This window comes from Lagenorhynchus albirostris, chromosome 3, assembly GCF_949774975.1.
Source record: "Lagenorhynchus albirostris chromosome 3, mLagAlb1.1, whole genome shotgun sequence".
NCBI classification, from domain to species: domain Eukaryota; kingdom Metazoa; phylum Chordata; class Mammalia; order Artiodactyla; family Delphinidae; genus Lagenorhynchus; species Lagenorhynchus albirostris.
The window spans coordinates 41,308,064-41,334,049 of NC_083097.1; the positions used below are offsets into that span (position 1 = coordinate 41,308,064).

A 25,986-nucleotide genomic window follows, 5' to 3' on the forward strand; every position below is an offset into this window, starting at 1 on the left:
TGGCTTAGTTTCTTCAATATATTACTCTCATTTCAACTGAGCTCATTTGTAAAAAGGGCCCATCTGCAAATTGGCAGCTGGGGCCTATCCAAGTAGCAAGAAACATTCAAGAGAAAAAGTTGATTCAAGACTTCAAAGTGAAAAAAAGAAAATTAAGTTATATCTTAAAAATCAAATAAAATGTTTCTGTTTTTCATAAATTCAATGACAAGAGATTGTTGTGGTGAAGTGAAAAGAGCAGATGAGTTGAAGTCCAAAGACTTGGGTTCAGGTCCCAAGCTGGATCTTGGGTTATTTATCATTTCATTTCTGGAACCCTCATTTATAAAATGGATAAGGAAGTAATATAACACCAGGCTTCCCCGGGACAGTTGAGAGAATTACCTGAGATAATGTATGTGAAACATACCTTGTACTACACACATGTTATTTCAAATGATTTCAGTCTCTCCTCTGTGATCCCATAATACTCCTTACATATTTCCATTGGCTCTTACCATGATATTGTAATGATTTGTTATATGTAGGTGACTTGAGGGAGGGGACCACATTTTATTCATTTTTGTATCTCCCTGGACAGTATTTGGCCACACAGCAAGTGTGCAAAAAATACTGGTTGAGAGAATGAATACATTGTTGTTTTGTTAAATGACTAATGACATTTTAAAAAACTAAAATATGCTTCAAATTCTGAACAAAGATAGCTTTCATTTTTGGAAAATTTCCTTTTGCCAATTGTAGTTTCTACACATAGGTCTTCACATGCTGCTCACAATGTTAGGCTTAAATTTGGTCTATCTAATGTACCTTTTAACTGTATTTTGGGGGCTAATATACCAATTCCAAAGTCCTTTTGAATATGAAGGGAAATATTAAAAATTCAAAAAGATCACTTTTGGTTTCCTATAATAACATTTAAGCTGGCAACATGTTCCAGGAACTTGGTTATTTTTTGATAAGTCATCTATTTTCTTTCATAAACAACAGTAAGCTGTAAAATAAACCAGTTTACGCTTGAGGTGGAGGAAAGAGAAGCGTTGAAACCTAATTTAGCTTTCTCAATTAACAATGACGGTACTCTACGGGGAGGACACACAAGCACGTGGACGCTTACACGCACAGATGCACATACGAGTAGACATGCAGGGACAAATTTCGGAGCTTCGTCCTGCTGTCAGGATGGGAATTCACCAAGGCACTCTTGCAGCATCTCCAAATGAAATGCATGGGCACATCAGTAAGGGTCGAACATAGGGCATAAAAAGTGCAACGACTTGCTTTTCATTTGGCTCCTCTTTCACACCCAAGCTCATTGCACAAAGGTCCAACCATGACAGGGTGCTGAAAACTGGCAGCATTAAAAAAGAACCCAGAGTCACAGAATTATTTCATAAATATATGTAAGACTGAAGGAATGTGTGATGCTCCCGTTTGGTGCATCTCAAAGGTGGGTTAAAACCAACTTTGGAATGAATAGCTCTCAGAGATCTGAAAGCTTTCTAATACTGGGATTTTCAACTTTGTGATTTAACGACAACCCTGCTGTTGGCCTTTCCTGACCTGTTGTGAAGTAAATCAGGCAAACTAATGTGGGCTAACAAGTCTTTTTCACACTGTTCGATCACCCTGCCTCTCTTTTTCTCCGCAGACATGGCCTTTCTCCCACTCTGTCTGGCCATCCTCCTCAAAGCGTACAAAATGGCCACTGTAACCCTGCATTACTGTCATTAGATCACAGGTTAGTCAAGTGGAACTGGCTGGCCTTCCCAAAGGAGAGCTCTACTTCAAAAATCTGTCCATGTCAAATGAAGAAAAAAACCCCTGAGCATGGGGTCACCCAGATCAATGATCAAAAGAAACGGAGAATGAAGCGGGGCGGGGGGGGGGGGGAAGCACACCCTCCTTTTTGTTAAACACACACACAGGTCTGATTTATTATAAGGAATAGAGATAACGATGAGGTTTTTCTCCTCATACACCTTGTTTTCATTTTATTTTATTAAGTAACTTGTTTCCATCAGGCCCTTCTGGTTGGTAAATTTGGGACTTTGGGAAAGTCCACAAGGAATCCTTAAAATTTCCCCCAAAAGAAAACACACTCCAGGAAATCCCGTTTTTAGGAGGGCTCTTAAATAGGTCCCAAAACATTGAAAAGCCATAAACGTAATGCAAAGTAATCCACCTTTAAGGCTTAAGAAGATTCTATTTAAATCTGAAAGTAAGAATTGGTGCAACGAACACTCTAAAATAATCCGAGTAACCTCTTGGGCCTTCAAAGAGAGGAAACAACAAGACTGTCAGTCACATCCTGAGAACACACCAAGTGACACACTATAAAAAGCAGATTTCTGGGCTTCTGTGGTGCCTGCCAGAAACCTAGAGATCTGCAGGTAGGTCCACAGCTAGTGCAAGCAACTCCCTTATTTTTATGCTTTGGCAAAGCATAACATTCTACATTTGCTTTTGTATTTTTTTTTTGTTTTAAAGACAAAGCTGCTAACTTAACAGTACTGCCAAACTGACATATTAAAAAATTAAGGCAGAATGATCTATCTGGAACATCATCAAGAACAAGCTTTAGTATCAAATTGTGCAAGGGAAAATCACCGAAAGATCTGATCTTTCTGGTTTCATCCCAACAAAAGAGGAAAGGATGTTTTATTAGCTTAACAATTAAAAAAAAAAGCAGTGTCTGACAAGAACTCTGTATATATGAAAGTAAAATAAATTAATTGCTTATAACTAATCTAACAAAAATTTTAAGGGTTGTATAAGGTCCTCATTGCTTCTTTGTTTTCCTTTCAGGTTTTTTGTTTCTTTTGTATTTGTAATTTATTCTTTGAGTACCCTCAAAAAGCATATAAATATTTGTGCCTAGATGGACTTTCTGTCTCATTTTTGTGTATCTGACGAGCATTGACGGGCCACTATACCAGACACAGTTATAAGTGCCATTTAATCCTCATAACATCGCCGTCCAGAGGAGGGGAAGGAGCAACGATTAATACTGACTGAGCGCTCTCTATGGGCTCAGTCTTCATTTAATCCTCACTGCTCGCTATGAGGTAAGTTCTAGGATTATCCCCATTTTACAGATGAGGAAACAGACTTAAAGTATTGAGTATTTGCCCAATATGACTCAGCTGGTCAACAGTAAGCAGGATTTAAATCCAGATTCTGACCTCAGAGTCTTACTGTTTGTCATCTCCAAATCCAAAATGCCAAGTTAAATACACCTCAAGTTAAACATGTGTATGTCCTCTGACCCAGTAATTCCAATTTTACATTATATACTTGAGAAATGCTTGCAAAAATACAAAAGGAAACACAAAGATAATCATCAACAACTTTGTTTATAATCTCAAAAACCTAGAAACAACCTAAAAGTTTATCAATAAGAGAATGAATGAATAAAAACTACGGCACAGTCATGCCCTGGAACACAGACTCACTTCTGAAGAACTGAGGGCAAAGGCCTTTAAACGCATGTTTAATGATTTGTTTCTTTAAAGAAAAGCTCTGAAACAAATATGGTAAAAATATTAATATTTGCTAAATCTGGGTGTTGGGTGGATGAATTTTTCTGTTATATTATCTTCTGTACTTATCTGTATGTTTGAAATTTTCTTTTTCTTTTTTTAAATTTGTGGCTGCGTTGGGTCTTCGTTGCTGTGCGCGGGCTTTTTCTAGTTGCAGCGAGTGGGGGCTACTCTTCATTGTGGTGTGCGGGCTTCTCATTGCAGTGGCTTCTCTTTTTGTGGAGCACGGGCTCTAGGCATGCGGGCTTCAGTAGTTGTGGCACACAGGCTCAGTAGTTGTGGTGCATGGGCTTAGATGTTCCGCAGCATGTGGGATCTTCCCAGACCAGGGATCGAACCCATGTCCCCTGCATTGGCAGGTGGATTCTTAACCACTGTGCCACCAGGGAAGTCCCTGTTTGAAATTTTCATAATTTAAGTAATTTGAGTATGACTCCTTGGATACATATCTTCATACAATCAAATATATCTTTCTCGTGTAATCAGAATTGGAGTTTTGCTAATTTGACTTAATAAACTGCTTAAAACTCATGGTAATTATCTAGAGAATGAACTACTAAAATTAATTTTCTTGAAATAATTGTAACATTTTACTGCTATTATATGAGAAGTACTAGCTTTAATATAATTACGTTCATTAATGTATAGTTCATATTTCATCATGTTAAGCAAAATGCATTAGGTTGGTGTTTCTAACCTTTTGCTATTCAAAGTTTTATAATAATGTAGGCTGGCTGAAGACTGAGAGTTATAGATTAGAGTGGAACAGGGCTCATGAGGAGTAAAGAGAATACTTTTCACTGTATACTTTTTTGTATCCTCTTAAAAGTATATACTATGTGGTTTTATTAATTATTCAGATTATTAATTAAAATAGATTTTTAAAGATTATGTAATATTCCATGGAGATCCAAGTGAAAATGATAGACATACATTTTCTATAGGATGTTAGTCATATAATCTTAATTGACAGAGAATGGGTCAAGTAATCTTAACTACAATTCCTTATAAACTTGTCCATATTCGTGTTCAGACTGAGCCAGAGAAGAGCTGTTGTTCTAAAAATAATTTCAGTGAAAGTAAATCCAGGAATTACAGCCATATCCCTTGCTTAAACATCTTAAAGATATGACATTTTTAATAGCACACATTTTTCAGTTCAGCTTTACTACGGCTAAAGAACCATATGACAAAATCTTGACTCACTAGAATCCAAACAAGAACAAGTAAACAAGTACTAAAGGAATTACAATTTTTATATATTCCCTTTTTAACAGATGAAACTACAAAAACACAGATTTGTAGCTAGTGTTTTACCAAAAAAAGCAATGTCTAGAGCCTCGTATGGAGTTAGTGCAGATTCAACAAAATATTCTATACTTTGTGCATCAACACTGCTAGAACTAATGTTCTAAATAATTAAAGGGCATTGCCCATTGAGAATCATTACAGAAAGATGGTATTTCCCTAGGGCAGAAAACTGTGCTGATAAAGTTTAAAAGACAGAAAAAAAAAAAGACGGAGAGAGCTTTTTGTGAAGTGTAAAAGAGATAGCTATATTAATAAAAAATTTCTGTTAACTATAACAGGCTCAAGCAATCTAGTGACCTCATGTTAAAAGTCTGTTTTCCCTTTTCACCTAAAAAAAAATGAGCTTGTTTGCGTATTAATATAAAAATCATTAAAAGCTATTATTAAGAAAAAACAGAAAGATATCAAGACTTGAGCTTTAAAGAAAAAACATCAGGTCGAGATAAAAATATGGAAATTCGGTATCATTTTTTATTGCTCCAAACCTGCAGAAACAAGTTTTACACTTATGAATCTCTACCTACACATTTAAATAATTCAAATATTTAGACTTCACTTTCCAATAAGTTTGACAAGTACCATTTTAAATGAAACTATATTAGAACTGAGTAAAATGTAAATCTTTATATATAACAAGAAAGAAAGGTGTTCTTTCTTAAGAATTTATGTTTTTATGTTTTGGAAAATCGCGGCATTTGTCTGGGCATATGATCTGCTTTTGCATAACAGTAATAACAATAATAACAGTATCAATGATACTACTTACTGCATATTGATTATACCTCTATCTCAAGATCTTTTTTGGTTTATTTTTTCAGGATCCCTCTAATGATTACTCAATCTTCTCCTCAACGCAGTGTGCTAGATCATGATGACAGAATATCTTTCTTTTATAGCACTGTTAACAATTGCAATCTTCAACCAGCTGTTCTCTAAGGATTCCCCTGCCAAGCTCTTATTTTCATTTCATTATTTCTTTGTTCTCCTGTCTAAGCTACACACAAGTTACCCAGATTTTCCACCCTGGCCCCTTTCAGTAAAGACTTCTTTTGGCTTGACAAATTATCAGTCATAACTACAGTCTAAAAATAAATAATATATTACAAATTCTCCATGTTAAAATTATATCATTCTATGCAACATCCAAATTATTTCACAGTTCATACATAGAACCTTCTTCCCATAAGGCTCAAGTGATTTTACTTATCACTTATGAAAACAATTCCAGTTATTTTATGGAGCTATTTACTGTCAAAACATTCTTTACAAGCATTCTTTTCAAGCTCCATAATCTTATTTCAGGTGTGGAATGAACTAAACTCAGTCAGTCTATACACACACTAATGAGTTCAGATACTTGAATATGTTTAATTGTAAGCGTAAATAAAACAAAATGAAATTCTACTTGAATCTTTTCCTTTACATACAAGTAGAAAACTTGTAGATGTTCTTTTTTTTAAATTTTTGGTCAAGGATTTATATGAAATTTGGATTTCAGAATTTCTAGTAATGAAGTTAAAGACCTTAATAGGCCCAGTCTGGAAGGAACTATGCAGTGCCTGCAAACGGAGATGCTAGTTTTATTCATTCGACTCTTGTAAGAACACCTTGTTGTTTGTACTGAAAGTCTGCACCTTACCTGCATTTGAACCACTAGATACCCCTTTTCTCAAGAAACGAATACTCAAAGTGGGTATGTGAACATTTAAGTAAGAGAGTTGTGGCTGCATATGGAATTCTACATAAAGAGATATTACTAAAGAAAGAAAAAGAATGAGTCTAGACACCAGTGAACAAAAGGTAGAAGAGGTTCTATAGACAAATTACTCAGGTGCGGATGAGTTCTTTTCTACCAGAGCCCAGGCTCACTGGAAGAGTGGCCACTTCTAAGCACCATTCAGTCTATTGTCTGTACCATTGCCCACGTCTAGTTCATTGTTTTCATCAAAGGCACATGCAATTCATAGGTAAAGAAAAAAACTAAAGTGGCAAGGAGAAAATGCCTGTTTCTGAGCAGCAGAGTAGTCTATTCATCTCAACAGATGAAAGCAGGTATCTTTCATTACGTGTTTTTGTTCTTACAGGAGGAAGTCTAAAAATACATGATTTTCATATTTGTGCTACCACAGCCGAGCTTTTCAAAGTCACTGCCAGAAATGGACTGGTTTTCTTACCTGCTTTTTCCATGTTTTAAGTTAAGGATGTCTGCCTCATTATAAACCTTGCTGCTTCCCTAGACTTTCTGTAGTCTGGCTTCGCTGTGATTACTGGTCGAAACCTTTAATTACAGTATATAGTTTGTGCAGCTGCCTGGAAATTGGTCTCAGGGTCAGTGGCTCTTCCCGTTCCCCTCTTTCCATTCTTTTGAAGCAATATTGCTGAACTGGAGGCATTGTTCCAGCTTTTGGCTGTGCTCTGTCTGCTGCACACTATGAATAGCTTTGCAATCACTCTAGCAATTGGTTCTTCAAGTGCCTTTAGGTTGTCAATTGTAATTCATTGGCTCCAGGCACCTTTTCTCTTTTCATTCTCTTGAGGTCTTTTCTTATTTAATTTGCAATAATATTAGGGAATGTCTTCTTCAGACATGTCACTAATGTCTTTCTGATTATGAGGCTTGGTATACATGTGACTTTCATACATCTGCCTGTTAAAATGTTTCACTACTTCCCTTATGTCTGATATGGGATGACAATCTTTGCAGTACCTTGCAAGGAATTTAGCTTAATCTTGAAGTCTTCTTTATAAAGAATAATCTAAAGAATCCGCTGTAAAATACTCTCACTGGAGTTAATTTATGTAATTAGTTGTTATTTTTGTAACTTCCCAAAGGCGTAATTTTTCATTTTTGTAATAAGAATTAAGCTCTCATATTTTCTTCCTAGAATCGTGCTCTATTTTTTTAGTACATACAAATTATAAATTTGAGCTCTTATACAACTGAGAAATAGTTAAGAAATAAAGGGTTCTGACTATTTAGAAATCAATGCCTATGTTTTTAGACCCTTTTCAGAAAACCTATCCTCAGACATCTCTTGAGAGATTATATAAAGAAAATATTCAAACTATTCAAAATGAGTTCTGATGGTTCTGCACTAGAGGAAGTTTATTTTTCTTTAGAGAAGAGAATCAACAAACATATCTCTTGATCTATTTAGGAAACAAACAAACAAAAAACCTTTAGTGTATTAAGTCTCAAATCCTTAGTTCTGGATAAGACCCAGCAGATTAACCCCTCTCATTAGTTGTAGCCATCCCAGAGTAACCAAAGGTATTTTTAGGCAGACACTATGTAATAATAATAATGATAATAATTATCATAATGATAATAACTAACACTTATTGTGCTTTTTATCTTCAAAGCACCTTACTGGCATTAACTATGAGTCTATTTTGAAATAAATTTAACTCGACAAATGTTTTATTAACTTTGTAAACTCTGGAATGTGTAGTAACTGAGTTTGTTTGCAAATGAAATAAATAAATAAAACTAAGAACCAAGGAAATGATTCTGGAAACTTTTGCCTCAGAATCATTTGTTGCCTTTGCTGAATGAGAGTTAATCAAATACTTATTTTTACAAACTACAAAATTGAAATACAGATATAAAGGGTGAAGTTCACCAGTACAACCAATCAAATACATATTGCTTCAAATAACGAAGAAGTAAAATAATATTGTTTGGATAAAATCAAACTCTAACTGTATTAGTTATGGTTCATTATTGTAAAATATTTATAGGAAGAAAAACTGTTAAATGTAAGAATTTTTAAAATCCTTCTAAGTTTCACAAATGTAACAAATACTTTTATTAATTTACACAGCTAAATTTGTTTTTATTAACTTGAATACATTGCTTTAAAATCATCTCAATTATGTTCCCATAGAGTTTCACCATGTACCATACCAGCCTCCACATGAGAAATATAAACAGTAAAAGACAGTTTGTGATGCTAGCAAGTGAACTAAGTAAGCTCTATGTGGTTAAAAGACAGGCAATTAATAAAAACATATTAAAATAATATTATTCAGGCAGGATGTCCTCACTTTTTATGAGGGACTTGGGAAGAAAACAGTAACCTGTTGTAAGCAAAGTCCTCAAGTGAACAAATATAAGTACATAAAAAGACATTAAAACAAACTTTTGTAAATATGGTAGTTAACAGATTGAAGCTTTTAAACACTATTAACATGGTTGGAGTGGTGAGGTTTCATAGAAGATGTGGCTCGTGAGCAATATTCAAAGGTCAGGGTTTGATGCAGAAGAAAAGGAAAATTTTTATATTCAAGGATGGAAATAGATGACTCATACTGAGTAAAAGGAGAGTAGGGAAATCTAGACAAAGCTGATGGCATTAAGCCAACAGGGAAGCACATACAGAAAGACTCAGAGGTAGTGCTCATTCAAACAACATATAGTGAGCACAGAGACATAAACCAACAAGAACTCCTGTCCTGCAAGTAGCTTGCAATCTTGAAGGGTAGACAGAAAAGTTAATAGGCAATTAATTCTAATCTTTATGATTAGGATAAGACCAGGATGCCTTGGGAAGTCACAAGGAGAGCATCTATCTCAGTCATTGGTATCCAGGAAAACTTGTTGCGACACATAAGCTTTAGGTGGTTTTCCTACGGCAACAGGAATAGTGAGTAGTAGATGAAATGACAGAGAAAAGAAAAGGGAATTCAATTCTCAAGCACATTAACCTGTTAAATCTGTGGTGTTTCATTTGCTTCTAGCAGGAATTAGAAGATAACACTGATTTTTAATATGGGTATTGTGAAAAACAGAAAGGAAGTCTGTTCTTTCTGGTTTGTGTTGGGGGATAGGAAGGAAGGGAGGAAGGGAGGAAATGTGGGAATGTAAGCAACCAGGGAATTCTGAAAAGTACTACAGGTGACAGAGCTGGGCACTAAACTGTCTGGAGGAGGAAAGTAAGAATTGGAAGAAGTTCCAAAACTTGCCAGCTTTACAGAAAATGAAGATATGCATGTGACTGAATAAAGGAAGAAAGTGGAAAGAAATGGGGGTTTTATAAAAAAACATAATGAATTCGTTTTGCATATACACTTTATATTTTCAAATGTATTACTTTGTTATCTCACCTAAACAATTTTCTTGATAGAAGGGACCTTTCTTATGTAACATATTTGTTAATGGGAATTTCTTTAGTTTTCAGTGGGCAGGGCATATTCTCATCATATTGCCTGGTGGATGCAAGAAACACAGGTATACAGGGCTCCCTAGAATGGTGAGATCAAGATGACTAGATTTAGAATCAATGAAATCAAATATGCAAATTAATTTTTTTTCAAGGAATGCATATAAAAAGAAAAAACACATCAAAATACAAAAAGGGACTTCCTGGTGGCACAGTGGTTAAGAATCTGCCTGCCAATGCAGGAGACATGGGTTCGAGCCCTGGTCCAGGAAGATCCCACATGCCGCAGAGCAACTAAGCCCGTGTACCACAACTATCGAGCCCGTACTCTAGGGCCCACGAGCCACAACTAGTGAGCTCGCGTGCCACAACTACTGAAGCCCACACACCTAGAGCCCATGCTCCGCAACAAGAGATGCCACTGCAATGAGAAGCCCACGCACCACAACGAAGAGTAGCCTCCGCTCACCTCAACTAGAGAAAGCCAGCACGTAGCAACTAAGACCCAACGCAGCCATAAATAAATAAACAAACAAATAAGTAAGTAAATAAATAAATAAATTAATTTTTTTTAAGTACAATAAATAAAATATTCTGGCTGTTTCAAGTAGTCTCTAAAAGTTGCTCTATAATAATGACACTTTTGTAATTAACTACTGAAATGATTGCGATTTCAGCTTCTCTTGCAAGTGAGTAAACAGTTTCAAGAGATCACTGAGTCATTCAATGGAAAACTAACTTCCAAACGCTCTCATTGTTTCCCCAAGATTAAACTGTAACAGAATGGAGTACATCTGTAAGGAATGGACAAAAAATAAGTTGTATCTCTTATATCACTTTAGGATAAGTGTACATCCTATAAGGGAGTTTTCAAACTGCTCACACAATGGGTATGTACACTGTTCATACCTATTTCAATACTGAAACCGAATCAGTATTCTAAAATGCTGCCAAGAAGCAGGTCAAGATATTTGGAAGACTCTTAAGATTTAAAGTATACGACACTTTACAATGACTATACCACACATGCGCACAAACACACTCATTTCTCTCCATATACAGAAAGTAATATTAAATTACGCTGAGATTTTATGTGATTTAAACACTGCTTTGCACTTCTAATAAAAGATTTGTCATGTAAAATCAGAGATGATATTCATTACTTCATAGAACTACCAGAAAAGAACAGCTCTCCTGTCAAGCAGTGTAAATATAGAAATTTTAAACTAGTGGATTATTTACAGACAAACAGTGTCCAAAAATTTCAATCTTGCAAAACTCTCTCTGGCCCTTTGTAGGAAAGGGGAAAAGTACACGACGTAGAAATAATGATCTATAAACAAGAAGTAATTATATTTAAATGTACTAGTTAAACAACATAAAACATATATTAGCACTCTCTTCCAGAAAATGTCTAGACTAAGAAGTGAGAACTAGATAAACTATTCATGACATGGTGAATACTGAAAGTACTATTCAAAAAACATGAATATTGATAATCAAAACAAAACATGGTCTAAAAAAGTAATGTTTATATCATGACAGAAATACAAATACTCTTCTATTCTTCTCAAATAGAACACCACATTCTATGTACATTACGATAACGAACTAAATTACAATTGAGCAAAAACTGAGAAATGCCTGATTACAAATCTCAACTTTAATGCTGACATCCTAATTTACAAGCTGGATTTTCCTAGGCTACAATTAATGAGCCATGGAACCAAACAGTGTCATCTGACCTTATAATTCTACTTCAAAATTCTGTTTCACAGTTTTCATCCTTTTTTACATTTTTTAAATTGAAGTACAGTTGATTTACAATGTTGTGTTAGCTTTCATATTTCTTAATATTGGCTTTAATATAAAATATTCAAGTTAACTCAATATTTTTGATGTATTATTTCTGAAAAAGTTAAATACTTTTGGATTAAGGAGATGAATGAATATCAAATCAGATTAGATTGCTGAAAGGATAAACTATTTCTTTCATGTTGACAAAATGTGTTATTTTCTAAGACATGGTAATGCCCAATAAAATGAGAATAAGATTTGAAAAAGCTAGGAGGTAAAAGAATCGCAATCAGCAACTGTGTCGAGGGAAAACAGGATTACTTTTATTGGCTACTCTATCAACTTAACTTCTCATAAAATCCTCCTGATCTATTAAATAACTTCAGAACTGAAGTATGCTCTCCTATGGGAGCTGTAAAACAAATTAGATACAATTACAATTCAATACAAATAAAAAACCAATCTATTTACCCTTAAGAGGATTCTCGTTTTAGAAAGCTTTATCATTTATATTAGACCAGAATTTTCCCTAATGAATCAAGTGGGTCACTTGACATAATTATAGATTTTCATATTATGTTTTCTACAGAGGAAAATAGTTGATATGAGTAAATTCTGGAAAACTGTGGTAACTACACCTCCCTAAAATGAATACAACAAACATCTGTTGCAAGAACTGCTTGGCTTTCAGACAGTATGTAAAGGGTGTTCTTTTTCCCAGTGTTCTGTTATTACAAAAAAAAAAAAAGCTTATTTGTTAAAAAAACATGTTTCTACTATTGAGTCTCAAGGCATAAAATTTTAAAATTCTGGTAAGTTAAACACAGGTCATTGCCAGGTAGGTATATCACAGAAAGGGAAACTATGCAATGCACAAGACTCCACTTGCTTTCTAAAAGGGCAACAAAATAATTGGGCATGTTGCCCTCTGTCAGTGGGTTACATAGCAATTTTAACCATTGTTCCTATCTTAACTTACTTCTCAACACAAACCTAGCAAAACTCACATCATAGAGGAGGGAACTAAATACATAACTTCCTGATGATTTTCATCCTCTGTTGGAATCCAAGTGATAATTCAGCTTTCTCCTTTGGATTTCACCGGCTCCTACCAGCTTCTAAGCTCAGTTGGTAACCTGATATCCTCATTAAATGATAAATGAATTCTTAAAGTTTTACTCCAGTGACAGGATAAATAATTGCAAAATTTCTGCATAATGCATTAAGCACAAAATGTAATAATTTCAATGGGAGGAGGGGAAGAATCAACAAGCCTCTATGCCTCGTCTTTTCTTAACTGCATCAAAGAATTGTTCTGTGCTTCTTGGTAAACTGAATGCATTTTCCCTGATTCTGAAAGAACAGAATTTTACCTACAATTCACAGGTATTCTGCAGAGTAAAACACCATCTTTTTAGTATTTGGAAATTCCACAAAGTGCACACAAATGAGCAGGTACAAATGAATAAAAATGTTTATAAGCAACAGAGCAGCGCACAGCACGTAATAATACCTTTAGGATCAGGAAAGAAAGTAATAAACAGATGACGACTTCTCAACATATTTCAAGTAACACGTAACTTTGCTCACTTCTCAATCTTCTATCTCCTCTTCTACTCGTGCCTACTCCCAACCATTCTGAGGTTACTATTTATAAAAAAGTTTAAGATTCCATTTTTAGGCTAACAATAAGGTGTAAACATTCCTAGGAGTACTGCAGCAAAGCATCATAATAACTACACTGAGAAACCTCTGCTGTTCAAGGAATGGGGAAAATAGGAAGCTTCCATTTCTTTCTCTCCCAAATCCAAAGTAAGTTTAAGTACTTCATTATGTTTCGATAAGTTCAAGATCTACAACGGAATTTGTTCATGGATTCAATTAGGGCAGTCTAAAATGTTAACATGCACCTGGCCTAGTACGTGTTTATATAATCATAGGGAAAATGCTTTACATAGAGCAGTCCTCAAAATGGTATTTGCAAATTCCATCACAAGTCAAAATTTTGAGGAAAGTTCATTTAAAATGGATATGAGTAAAAAGGAAAAGTCAAAGTCACATATGTTCCAGTATATACAAGTTTAGAATAATTTTCAAAGTATATCTATGATTACTCTACATTCACAACTTCTTCTTACTAAAAGATGAATCACAAAAAGATAGTTGCCCTTTTCCTAGGAGAGACAGCCAGCCAACACCCACATGGCACACTCCAAAGCAATCAATTGTTAAAAGCTTCCTTTACTCAATGTAGCAGTCTTTAATTCCTACGGAGGATTACCATGGGTCATATATTAGGTTTAAAGAACACACTAGTTTCTTTTTTTGATGTCTATGGAAACATATAAAAAGTTTCTTAAATTAAAAAGCAAAAAAAAAAAAATTATATTTTCCACAATGAATCTCAGAATACTAATGCATTTTCAGCAAAGCACCTTATAAACATAAACTAATCTAACATTCATAACTACCCATCATTATACACTATTATATCCACTTTACAGACAGAAAAACTGGTGCTAAGAAGTTAGAAGATGTACCTGAGGTCTTAAGAACAGATCAGGAAGGCACCCAATTACAACGCTGAAGATCTGCACATTGATGACTGTCTAAATAGATTTGTATTACTCTTTTTATCTTAATCACTTAATGTTATCCATAAGGTATTTCACAAAATCTACAAAGGAAAAAGGTGCTAACTACTTAATTCTGAGTGAGGCAACGAAATATACACATAAGCTCTAAAGCTCTATTTAATAAGAAATCCTTGCCTTCTTTACTACTTTTCTAAAATAAATGACAATTCTCTAGATACAGTACCTCCTACACTTCAAATTAATCCCACTCACTCCTCATTTAAAAAAAATCACATTATTCCCATTTTACAGGTGAGAAGACAGGCACAGGGACAAAGCTATTTGCCCATGGGTCCCACACAAAGCGGGAGAGAGTCTGGAGTTAGAACATGTTATGTCCTGGGCTCCTCAGCCATTTTCAGACTGAAGGGCAATGTGGTTTCTATTATTCCAAAGTCACTAAAAGAAGCACACAAGCTATCTACCTTACGTTTGGTAGTGTATATATATCCATGACTCTCTCTTGCTTTGTCACAACTTTGTCACTACCAAACGTAAGGTAGATAGCTAATGGGAAGCAGCCGCATAGCACAGGGAGATCAGCTTGGTGCTCTGTGACCACCTAGAGGGGTGGGATAGGGAGGGTGGGAGGGAGGGAGACGCAAGAGGGAAGAGATATGGGAACATATGTATATGTATAACTGATTCACTTTGTTATAAAGCAGAAACTAACACACCATTGTAAAGCAATTATACTCCAATAAAGATGTAAAAAAAAAAAAAAGCAGCACACAATTTTTGAAGGGGGGGTGCGTGGGGGAAGTAATGGAACATATCCTGAAAGTTACAGGTGTAAAGGAATACATCAAAAGTTTTGATTTCACTATTCTTAAGGTTAACATTCACTATAATTTAAGTTTTGAAAGCTATTCACATATCTTATTACTTTAGTACCATGAATCAGAAACTCTGCTGAGACACTGATTATCTGCCCAGAATTAGTCTCATGCTTTTATAGGAAAGATACAAGCTAAGAAATGAAATTAAATATGGAAGATAAAGAATGGGTCCATACTAAAAGGTATTTGCTGGCATGGAACTTGCAAGATAAGACATCACTTTTCAGCCTGGCTGATTACAGAATAGGACCCATTGCTTCTCGTCCACAGTGAGCATTTCAGAGAGACAAGAACACGACATTTGAGGGCAAGTGATGCATGGTAATACGCACGACGCATTCCTTGAAAAGAAGAATGAACTAAGTAAGCTGTCGAGGTAAAAAAAAAAAAAATGTTAAATGACCAGGCCTTTAGCCCTTTAAAACAGATGAGAAATATATTCCTAGAAATCCTTTAACTTTTGCTAAACAGTTAAAAAAAAAAATCTATGGTCTCCAAGTGGGGTTTATGGGTGTGAATAATAATTTTTATCAGATTGACATAGGCTTTCTGTTTTCTAAAAAAAACTTAGGTTTCATGTTGCAAAACAGTATAACCAGCATATCTCCAATTACAGGAATCTTTTCAGACTCCAACATGGCAGCAAAAGTCAACAAACAAGACAGACAAAGAGCTGTTGCCTTAATGAGACATACCTCTTGTACTGATCGAGCGGCTGGCTTGTCTTGATGATTGGCCAATATTAAAAACGGTAAAGTGCATAACTGTGGGTGCTGAAGAGCTGAGTGCAGTTCATTTCTAGCAGTCTCTAAATCATCTTCTGAAGAGGCACTGTCTAATACAAATATTACCCCTTGAGATCCTTGGTAGTAGCGGCTCCAGTATTTCCGGATATTATCAGCCCCTGTCAAAAACAAAACAAATTCTCTTTTTAAAAACAGCTTTCAGCAACTGAAAAAAGTTCCCAACAGTAATTTCCTATTGGAAACCAATGCGGCTTTAAAAATTAAGTGCGGGGCTTCTCTGGTGGCGCAGTGGTTGAGAGTCCACCTGCCGATGCAGGGGACACGGGTTCGTGCCCCGGTCCGGGAAGATCCCACAGGCCGCGGAGCGGCTGGGCCCGTGAGCCATGGCCACTGAGCCTGCGCGTCCGGAGCCTGTGCTCCGCAACGAGAGAGGCCACAACAGTGAGAGGCCCGCCTACCGCAAAAACAAAACAAAACAACAACAAAAAAATTAAGTGCGGAGATCACAGATGATGAGAACAAAGGCATTAGAGCCAATGGGTGGATATGGCCTTGAAGGAGAACACTAAAGTTTAAGAGTCATTCTTCATGCCTTTCTTATCAAAATATGGAAGAAAGAATCAGGATAAGTACTTCTTAGACTTAAACACAAAAGAATGTTTTCAGATTTTGCTTAATAGTCCTGAAAAAACTACCCTCTCTATAGACTGAGTTTGAGCCTAACTCAGGGAGCAGAATAACCAACCTGTTCACCAAGGGTTCTCTCCATACCATTAACATTATCTTGTTGACATTTTCTGAGAACTGCTTACACTGATCAGGCCAGCCTTGTTTAATTTATCCAGAAAGTTAAAACTATTAGCACAATACCTTTATGTGTCAAAGTGCTAAAGTCTGTAATGATGTGCAATCTTGGCCTTTGGTACATCTGCATAACACCATTTGGCAATGAGCACACTCATGGCCTCAGTCTGATGGGATGTTCATAGAAAAAGATATTGAGATGCTCTTCAGCCAGGGCCAAGTCTTATTCCTTGTCATATTTCCAATATCTAGCATAATGTACAACTCAAAGTTTGATACAGGAATGAGGAAAATGAGGGAAGGAGGAAATGAAATTATACACTAATTAGGCTTCCAACTCGGAGGAAACTGGGACCAAGAGAGGTGAAGTGACTAAGCTCCATTCATGTGTATAGCAATCACAAACTTGAGATCTGTGTCTGAGTTAGTAGGCAACTTGCCCAGGGAGGGCATGGGTATTTCCCATCACATCATGATGAAAACTTCCTTTTCTCTGATTCATGAATAGCACGGGCAATTTTTGTGCATATGCGGGGGGGGGACTTATATAACCAATACAAGTTATTGGTTACATAACAAAAATTAGATATCAAGGAATTTCACCAATTTAGGGCATATAATCAAGTTCTGGCCACTCAATAACTACATTTTAGGCATCTCTTGAACATCTAGCTCCTGTGGTGGATATACTGTGCTGAGTGTTAGGGATTCAGAGTAGAGACTGGAGTTGGTGTGCCAATTGTGTGTCTCTTCCCAACACTGTTCAGTGACATCATTTTGGTAGCTTGAAAATGGACAGGGTAGGAGTATTTTTCACCAAGAAAAATCAGCAAAAGCTATCTGTCAGGTCTTTTCTTCCCCTGGAGAGCCAATATACCACTAGATGACACTGAGAAGCTCATGTTTTTTCTGGGAGAAATAGAATAAAAAACAAAGATTATAATAAAGAGTAATAAAGCACTGTGATAAAGGAACTTATTAGGGTTCTCTGGGAACACGGGATGAGACATCTTATCCAGACTGGGCAAGTCTCTTACAAGAGTAATATAAACCAAACAACTACCATTTATTAAGAACTTCTACATTCCAGGCACAGAGCTAAGTATTTTCCAAAAAAAAATAGCTCATACAATTCTTACAACAATCTTAAGAGGAAGCTGTAATTGACTCAGGCTTTGAAACTTATTTTGAGATGCTAAAATCTGGGGTATTCATCAAAATACTATGAGAAATAACCAGGGATATAATAAGAACAAGGGCATTTGATGTTGAGCAACCGAAAATATGTAAAGACAGGGGATATGAGCGGGGTTAAGGCCTATCAGGCAGGGTCCAACCAAGAAAACAAAACAAAGAGAGGAAATTTAAGCCAGAGATTATTTAATATAGGGAATTAGTTGCATAAGTGATGGTGGAACTAAGAAAACAATAGGGGCACTGAAATTAGCAACATCTTAGGTCAGGTACCCTACATGCAGAGCCTGAGACAGCATTTCTTAAACACCTGAGTATAGACAGAGTGCTGTCAGGAGAAACAAGAGTGAAAGAAGCAAGCCAGAATGGGGGAAGGAGCTACACAAAGATACGGTTTCAGAAATCTAGCCTCAGTCTGATCCAATGAGCAGTTCTAGAATGTGGACTGAACCACGGAATTTGCCCCATCCAAAAGGCAAGGGGGCTGGGCTGTTACACCCCTGAACAGTCATTGGCTCTGAGCCACCCCTGGGGAACAGGAGAGGGGGCTGGGGCATGATCTCATAATCTCCCCAACATACTTGGTTGAGGCAATTACTGTCAGCCAAGGGCAGGCCTCTGGAGAAGGGTACAGGTGTGAGTCATTAGCAGCCAATACCCGCAGCAGCTGGGAGATGGATGCACTGGCCCAGTAAAGGAGATCTGGGTAGGGTACCAACAACATCTGCTACAGGCTACATCCAGACATTATCCATATGGGAGAGAAACATCCATAAGCTTGAAGAACAAAAGTAGGGACAGTGTTACCTGGTGGTAAATGTTTAAAATAACAAAAATGCTGTGCGCACATGTATCCATACACAAGCTTTTTATACATTTGACCTACATAAAGGACGTGTAGCACACAATTTTCACATAATAAGAATAGATGCAACATGCTTTATCATAAATTCTATAGACCTCATTAGTGCTCACAGAATGCTTTCATTGATTTCGCCAAACTTCTGTATCTATAGCCAACCAGCAGTTGAGGTTGACCAACTCCAGTTCTGAAATAAATGTTGGTTGTGCTAAGTGTTTACATGTATTAAGTCACTGGCCCATGACAGTCTTATGAGGTAGGTACTTTTATCACTCTCATTTTATCAATAAGGAAATCAAGACACAAAACAATTACATAATGTGTCCAAGGCTAAGCAACTAGGAATATATTTAGGTCTACTGTGATTGAAATACAAGGATCATTGACCAGAAAGGTGACAAAGCTAAATAAAGAACTCTACTACCACATAAGCCAAGAGGGGGAAAAAGGGAACCTGTTAGAATAAAAGGTACCTAAGTGCTTATATATATTAATGCTTAGAGTGGGAACCTATCCAAGAACATTTCCCAACCAATTAATTCAATGAATAGTATTACTGTCTATTCTATACAAGTCACTGAGCTAGGACCAACAAGAAGTATTTAGAAAGCCATTATTCTTCTCAGCTCAAACCCTCAAAGCCTGTAAAGTAATGCTGATTACAATGAGGTCTGCAAATGTATGAGAGGAAAAAAACATGGCCATAGCATTGGAGGGTATCCAGGGAGTGAAGTATAGGAGAAGAATACTAGATGCATGATTTAATGGAACTTGTTCACTGAAAATATGTGGGACATACTGGAAATCCAACTTGTGAAGTCATCTTTCAACAAGAAACTATTTTCACCTGTCACATTTAGGAGCCTATAAGGAACCCAGTGAGATGAAATGACAGTCCCAGGACTGTGTTGGTGGATGAAACAAACCCAAATACCATAACTTTTTAAAATGCTCTGTATATGACATAATATATGAATGTTATTAATATTGCAAAGACCCTTTTCTTTAATCTCCTGCTACCCAGTCATCTGCCCAATCTTAGCATTTCTGACTTTCATCACAAGCAGTGAGCTTGGAATTGTAAGTTTCAGTTCAGCCTCCCACACAACAGCGTTAGTGAGTAGCAGCCTCAACCCAGATCAGGGCCGAGGAAACCAGGAACAGGGTGGTGGTGGTGGGATACAGCTGTTCAGTCGAGCTGAGTGGGCCTTAAGTTCACTCACCAACTTCAAATGAGAAATGGATGTGTCATCCACCCAGCTGCCAGGTGCTTTGAGAAGTGAGCCTCACTGGGGAAATTCGGAACACCTGTTTGATTGCCCACATCCCAGCATTCCTAACCTACAAACCAAATCCACACAGGGTAACACACACAGGACAGCACATCTAACAGTAGTCTGAGCCTGCTCTTATTCTAATGACTGGCAATTGTGTGCTCTGTGTCCCTGAAATTACAATTGTTATATAAAAAGGATAAATACCAAACTCAAACCTGATCTATACTTTGTTCATTTAGATTAAAAATCAAAGGGGTGGTCTAAACAGTAGAGAGCTTGGGTGGAAGGTGCTGTCCAATGTCCTCATTACCCAAGATCTGAGATCTCCTTACTGAGGGTTGTAAGGAAGTCTTGGGAATCTAAGAGTTCATTCTGAGAGCCAATCAATTAGGATAGCCTGGTTCAAGGTACCACAACAGGAGCAGTGATAGAAGACAGGAGCATAATGTCCTCACTGGGCAGGTTCATTTCTATGGCACACCACGTACTTGTTAATTCATTAATTCATTCCTCTAATGGATATCTACTGAGCACCAGGCATCGTCTTAGGTGCTGGGACACAGAAGTAAACAAAACAAGACCAAACTTTCAGTCTTCATAAAGCTTACATTCTTTACCAGCAGAGCCAGTCTACCATTATGGAGGTTAAAAATGCCAGGTACTGGTATTCCCAGCCTCTGTCTCTTGCAGCATGGACATCTGATTCAGTTCTGGCGAAACAGGACTCGACAAAAGTCTGCTGTGAGCTTTTGGAAAAGATTTTGCCCCTCATTAAAAAGATAGATGCCCAAAGAGAGACGTCTCTTTCTTCTACTGTTTAGATTTCATTAGGTGATCAGGTGATGCTTTGAACAGTGTTAGCCTCCTAGCAACCTTAAAGGAGACATACCAACATATTGAGGACATCAGAATAGAAAGACAGAAAGAACCTGGGTCCTTGAGAACAGTGCTGAGCAGCAGAACTTATCCCCAGTTCTGTATTACAAGAACTCATTCTGTGAGCACAGTACATGCCAATTATTCAAGCCAATTGTAGAAGACTATTTTGTTATTTGCAGCCAAAAAGATGCTTAGTTCCCTCATGGTAAATTAATATGCTATGAATAAGTTCATTAAAAGAGTTGCTCTTTGAAAGGTGGACCCAATGAGCTAAAAAACAAACAAACAAACCAGGAATATGCAGGAGTCAGCTACAACAATAAAATAGTTGCTCCAAGTTTTCCCCATGGAAAATCTGATCTCTAGACCAGTGATGTCCTACTGACCTTTTGTGATGGAAAAAAACAAAAAAATTCTACATCTATGCTTTCCAACATGGTAGCCACTAGCCACACGTGGCAATTGAGCGCTTGAAATGTGGTCAGTGGAACTGAATTTTTAATTTTATTTAAATTTACTTGGTTTTGCCTAAGGCACTCAGCAGCCAGAGAACACTCCCAGACGAAGAATTCCAAGAGGTTTAAGTTGTTGAAAGTCAGTCTGGTGCTCATGGAAATGGGGTTATGGGGGACACCAACAAAGCCTCCCTCAGCTACCCCCCAAAATAGCATATAAATGTCAATTTAGGCCATGTGACTAGCTGTTGGCTCATGAGCAGAAAACACACACACAAAAAAAATACAATCGTTATTATGTGTAAATAAATATCCAAGACTTGGTTTATGTAATTATCCATATACTTTCGGGCAGAAGAAGTAGCCATTCTCAAAGAGTGTTCTTCAAGACTCTTTCTGGAGACCCAGGAATCAACACTGTTTTTATAATTAGAATAAGACATTATTTGCTATTTTCACCGCACTGACATTGTTGCTAATGGTGCAAAACAAAGGTGAATAAATTTGCGGGTAACCTAACGTGATCAGAAGTGCTGGCTTCAAACTAGTAGTCACTGTATCCTTGACCACCATGTATTTGCCAGGGCGGGGAGCAAGTTTCACCTAAGAATGAACTTAATAAAGCAGTAAAAAGTTTTATCAAATTAACTCTTAAACATGTTTTTTTAAAAGAAACTAAATGAGAAGCAGTCAAAAAGCATTTTTGCTACACACCAAAGCACATGGTTGTTTGGAGGTTAAGCATTGGTGCAACTGAGTTGTGAGCTAAACTAGTCGTTTTTATTTTGCTGGAATCCCATTTTTACTTGAAATTTCAACTGACAAACTATGATTATATTCAGTCTTGAGTATTTGATAGACATTTTCTCAAAAATGATTACATAAGCCTGTAACTTCAAGGAAAACAACTGAAAGTATTTGTTGTCAGTGGTAAAATTTGTTTTCAAGCCAAAACTAGAATTTGGGGAAAATGTTTGCATCACTGAGATCTTGACAGCTTCTCAATGATGAGATTGGTGATGATATTAATAGATATGTATTATAAAATGTTTCAACATTTGGAAGATCTACCTAACTTAATGAACCAATATTTCCCAAATGACCAATGCATTATGGTACAAAACTATGTATAGATTAAAAAAAACACACTCGAAGCACAAGACTGATCATTGGATGTTACGTAACTGAATACAAAAAGTGCAGGGAGGGCTTCCCTGGTGGCGCAGTGGTTGGGAGTCCGCCTGCCGATGCAGGGGACGCGGGTTTGTGCCCCGGTCCGGGAGGATCCCGCATGCCGCGGAGCGTCTGGGCCTGTGAGCCGTGGCCGCTGAGCCTGCGCGTCCGGATCCTGTGCTCCGCGACGGGAGAGGCCGCAACAGTGAGAGGCCCGTGTACCGCAAAAAAAAAACAAACTACCACTTGTTAAAGAATTCCAGTGTTGTATGAAAGAAGACGATCAGCAATCATCCGAACAGGCTATTAAGATACATCTTCCTTTTTGAATTTATCTGTGTGAGGCTAGAATTTTTTCACTCCAACCCAAATAACACATAGCAACAGACTAAATGTAGAAGCTGCTATGAGAATCCGGTCCTCTTCTACTAAGCCAGACGTTAAGGAGATTTGCCACCGTTCTCAAATATTTTTGTTTGTTTTGGAAACTGTTAATTTACATTAAAACTTTTTTTAATATTGATGTGTAATGGGTTTATTGTTACTTTTAAAGGAATTGAAGAATTTTTTAAAAATTTATCAGCTTTAATTCCTAACATGGCAAATATTGATATATATCAATATCGACACATATATATAAGCTACATAAACAAAAACCCTCTGAGGTCTCAATAATTTAAGAGAATAAAGGACCTGAGATCCCACAGAAGTTTTAAGAATTGTAGATACTAATTATCTTTAATATGCAAAAGAAACTTAATGGTCTCTTTAAGACCTACTAAAATTTGGCATAAATTCAAAGCTGTTTTCCAACAGAAATAAAGATGTTACACTGAATTATCTTTACTCTCCCCTGACTGTCTCCTGTCCAAAGATAGGCCAGCTGGAGCTGGGAGCATAATCTCAAAATTAAGAGGTCCATATAGGAGTCATACTAATCCCCTTGGTCTCATTGTGTTGGAATTCTAACCCAGTGGTCACATGCTTCCACGCTTAGAAAGATTCTCATAAGGTGAGCAGCCCAGGAGATTCTGAGGCAGGTTGTCCTCAGCTTATCTTTGGCAAAACAAAGTTCTAAACGCTATACAAGCTGATACACCAATTGCCCTCTTTTCTCCTTACCCTCAACAAGCATCCTGCATGCCTGTCTGTATTACTCTAAACACAGTTTTACATCATTACCTTCAAAGTCAAGTCCTAACAACTGTACTTGAGGACTATTGTGCCTGCTGTCTGATAGCTGCCCTGCTCCTATGTTCTCACTCTGGTTCACACTCTCATGGCTTTCTGTCTGGATCATCAGAATGGCATTCTAACGGGTCTCCTCACTTCTGTCCTGGCAGTGATCCAATGAAATTACTAATACTGGTCCAGAAAACTAGCTCAGATTATATCATCATTCCGCTCAAAAATATTTAATGCCTGTAACTTGCAATTCCCCAACTCCTTGGTTTAGCTTTTACAGTTCTCCACGATGAAGCTCCAACTGGCCATTCCTACCTCATTTCTCCATTACACTCCTGTACCCTCCACAAATGCAACTTTTGCTCTCCTGGACCAGATTCAGGCTTTCCACCTTCACCTTGATTGTGTTATCCCCTCTGCCTGGAGTTTCTAACCATGTCAGTTCTCCCCTCAGCTCTTGTTCATTTAAATTGCTAGATGCCCTTCAAGGGCCAGATCAAACATCACCTATTCCACCAAGCCTTATGTGATCTTCCACCTGGAAATAACTTCTCCGAAAGTTTTAGGTTACTTCTCTTGTTTCTGTTCATAACCCTTCCCACCCTGCAGCATTCATTGTTAGCTGAATGCGTATTTCATCTTCCTAGTTAGACTGAAAGAGCCGTATGGGAGTTTTGCGCATTTATGTGTCTCATTAACTCCATACTTTGAATGAATCCGACATGAAGTCTTACACATACTGGGCACTCAATCAGTATTTTTTAAATGAACTGAGTAACCTTTTATAAAACATTTATTCAGATTTCTCAAATGCAGAATGTAGAATTTACCTAAAAAATCACTCCATGATACAGAAATAATTTATCTTTTTGGTTGATGGTGGTAGTTTGTTGGTTTACAGTTATTAGCACGTAATTTTTATGCTTATGGCACATACCCAGTTCTGCAAGAAATTTCTCAGCCAACGTCTGATATTAAAAACTTTTTAAAAAACACATACACAACAAAACTTCACTCTACTTATTGCTTAGCCTTTCTCAGAGTTCTGTTTTGGTGTTTGGAAATGTGCATCCATGATGCAGCGTGTGCTAAGCCCCGTACTAAAAAGTAAGAGCATTACCCTATGCTCAATGTGATCCTTTTTGATCCTATCCTATTTGTGATCCCTTGCCCTGTCCTGGTGCCCAACAGAACCAGCAGCCATGAGAAACTGAAAGCATGGAAAGAAAACACTGTGAGAAGAGCTCTGGGAAAATATTCCCTTCTGTGCTCCTGTAAAAGCCAAGGGCTGACTCCCTAGAAGATCTACAACCCCCAGGGTGATCACGATTTGTATGGCTCCAAATAGAAAACAGCAAATTCCCGAGCTATTGGCATAACACAAAAAGTAAAGCACATTTGTAGTATTCTGGAAACTCTGGTGGCTGGAGTAGAAAAGCTAGTATGGGAACGATTTTGTTGAAATTGCCATTGACCAAAGCAACCAACTGGGGAAAGCCAAATAGGAATTTTCTGGCTGAAGTGGAAGATGTTTGTTACATACTCAGGGTGAAATAAGATCTTTTAATACTGTGGAAATGCTATTGCATTCTAGCACAGCTTGCCATTTCTCCCTTAGCAATATTTCTTTTTATTGCAGACTTTAACTTATCAACTATATGACAAAATTGACAGAGATAACATGAGGTTCCAGATTAACACAAATTCACAGCCCACAGAAAAAAGCTTAAAACTATCTAATGGCTCATCCTATATAACAATAAAGAATAATTAGCGTAACAGATTATAAGCCTTGGCACTCAAAGACAGATATCAGTTTCTCACTCTAAAGGTAACTTCTCTGTGATTAATTTGACCCCAAACAAGTTATTACTATATAACCTACTGATGTAATAAATACTATAAAACCTACTTATGTAATAAAACCTTAAGAGAATTCTGCCTGGTCTACAATACTTATTTGATCCCACCCACATCTACCCTTTCCTGACACTCTCTGTCATTCTTAATGGAAATGCTTACCAAAGGGACAATGAAGTTTTCTTTGTGGACTATTCCGTTGGTTCTATTAGTTGTCACCCTATTGATTCCAGAAATATAGCCAAGATCCATGTTTAGGCTTAAGCA

General features: G+C 37.0%; 1 protein-coding gene across 3 annotated transcripts in view; it reads right to left on the reverse strand.

Moving 5' to 3' along the window:
• Window positions 1-25,986, reverse strand: part of ARL15 (ADP ribosylation factor like GTPase 15) — a 417,368-nt gene that overhangs the window by 207,137 nt on the left and 184,245 nt on the right. For all 3 annotated transcript variants that reach the window (XM_060142949.1, XM_060142948.1, XM_060142947.1), the window contains one exon: window positions 15,980-16,188. In XM_060142949.1, coding sequence (XP_059998932.1) covers window positions 15,980-16,188 — 209 coding nt within the window. The remainder of the gene's footprint in view (window positions 1-15,979; window positions 16,189-25,986) is intronic.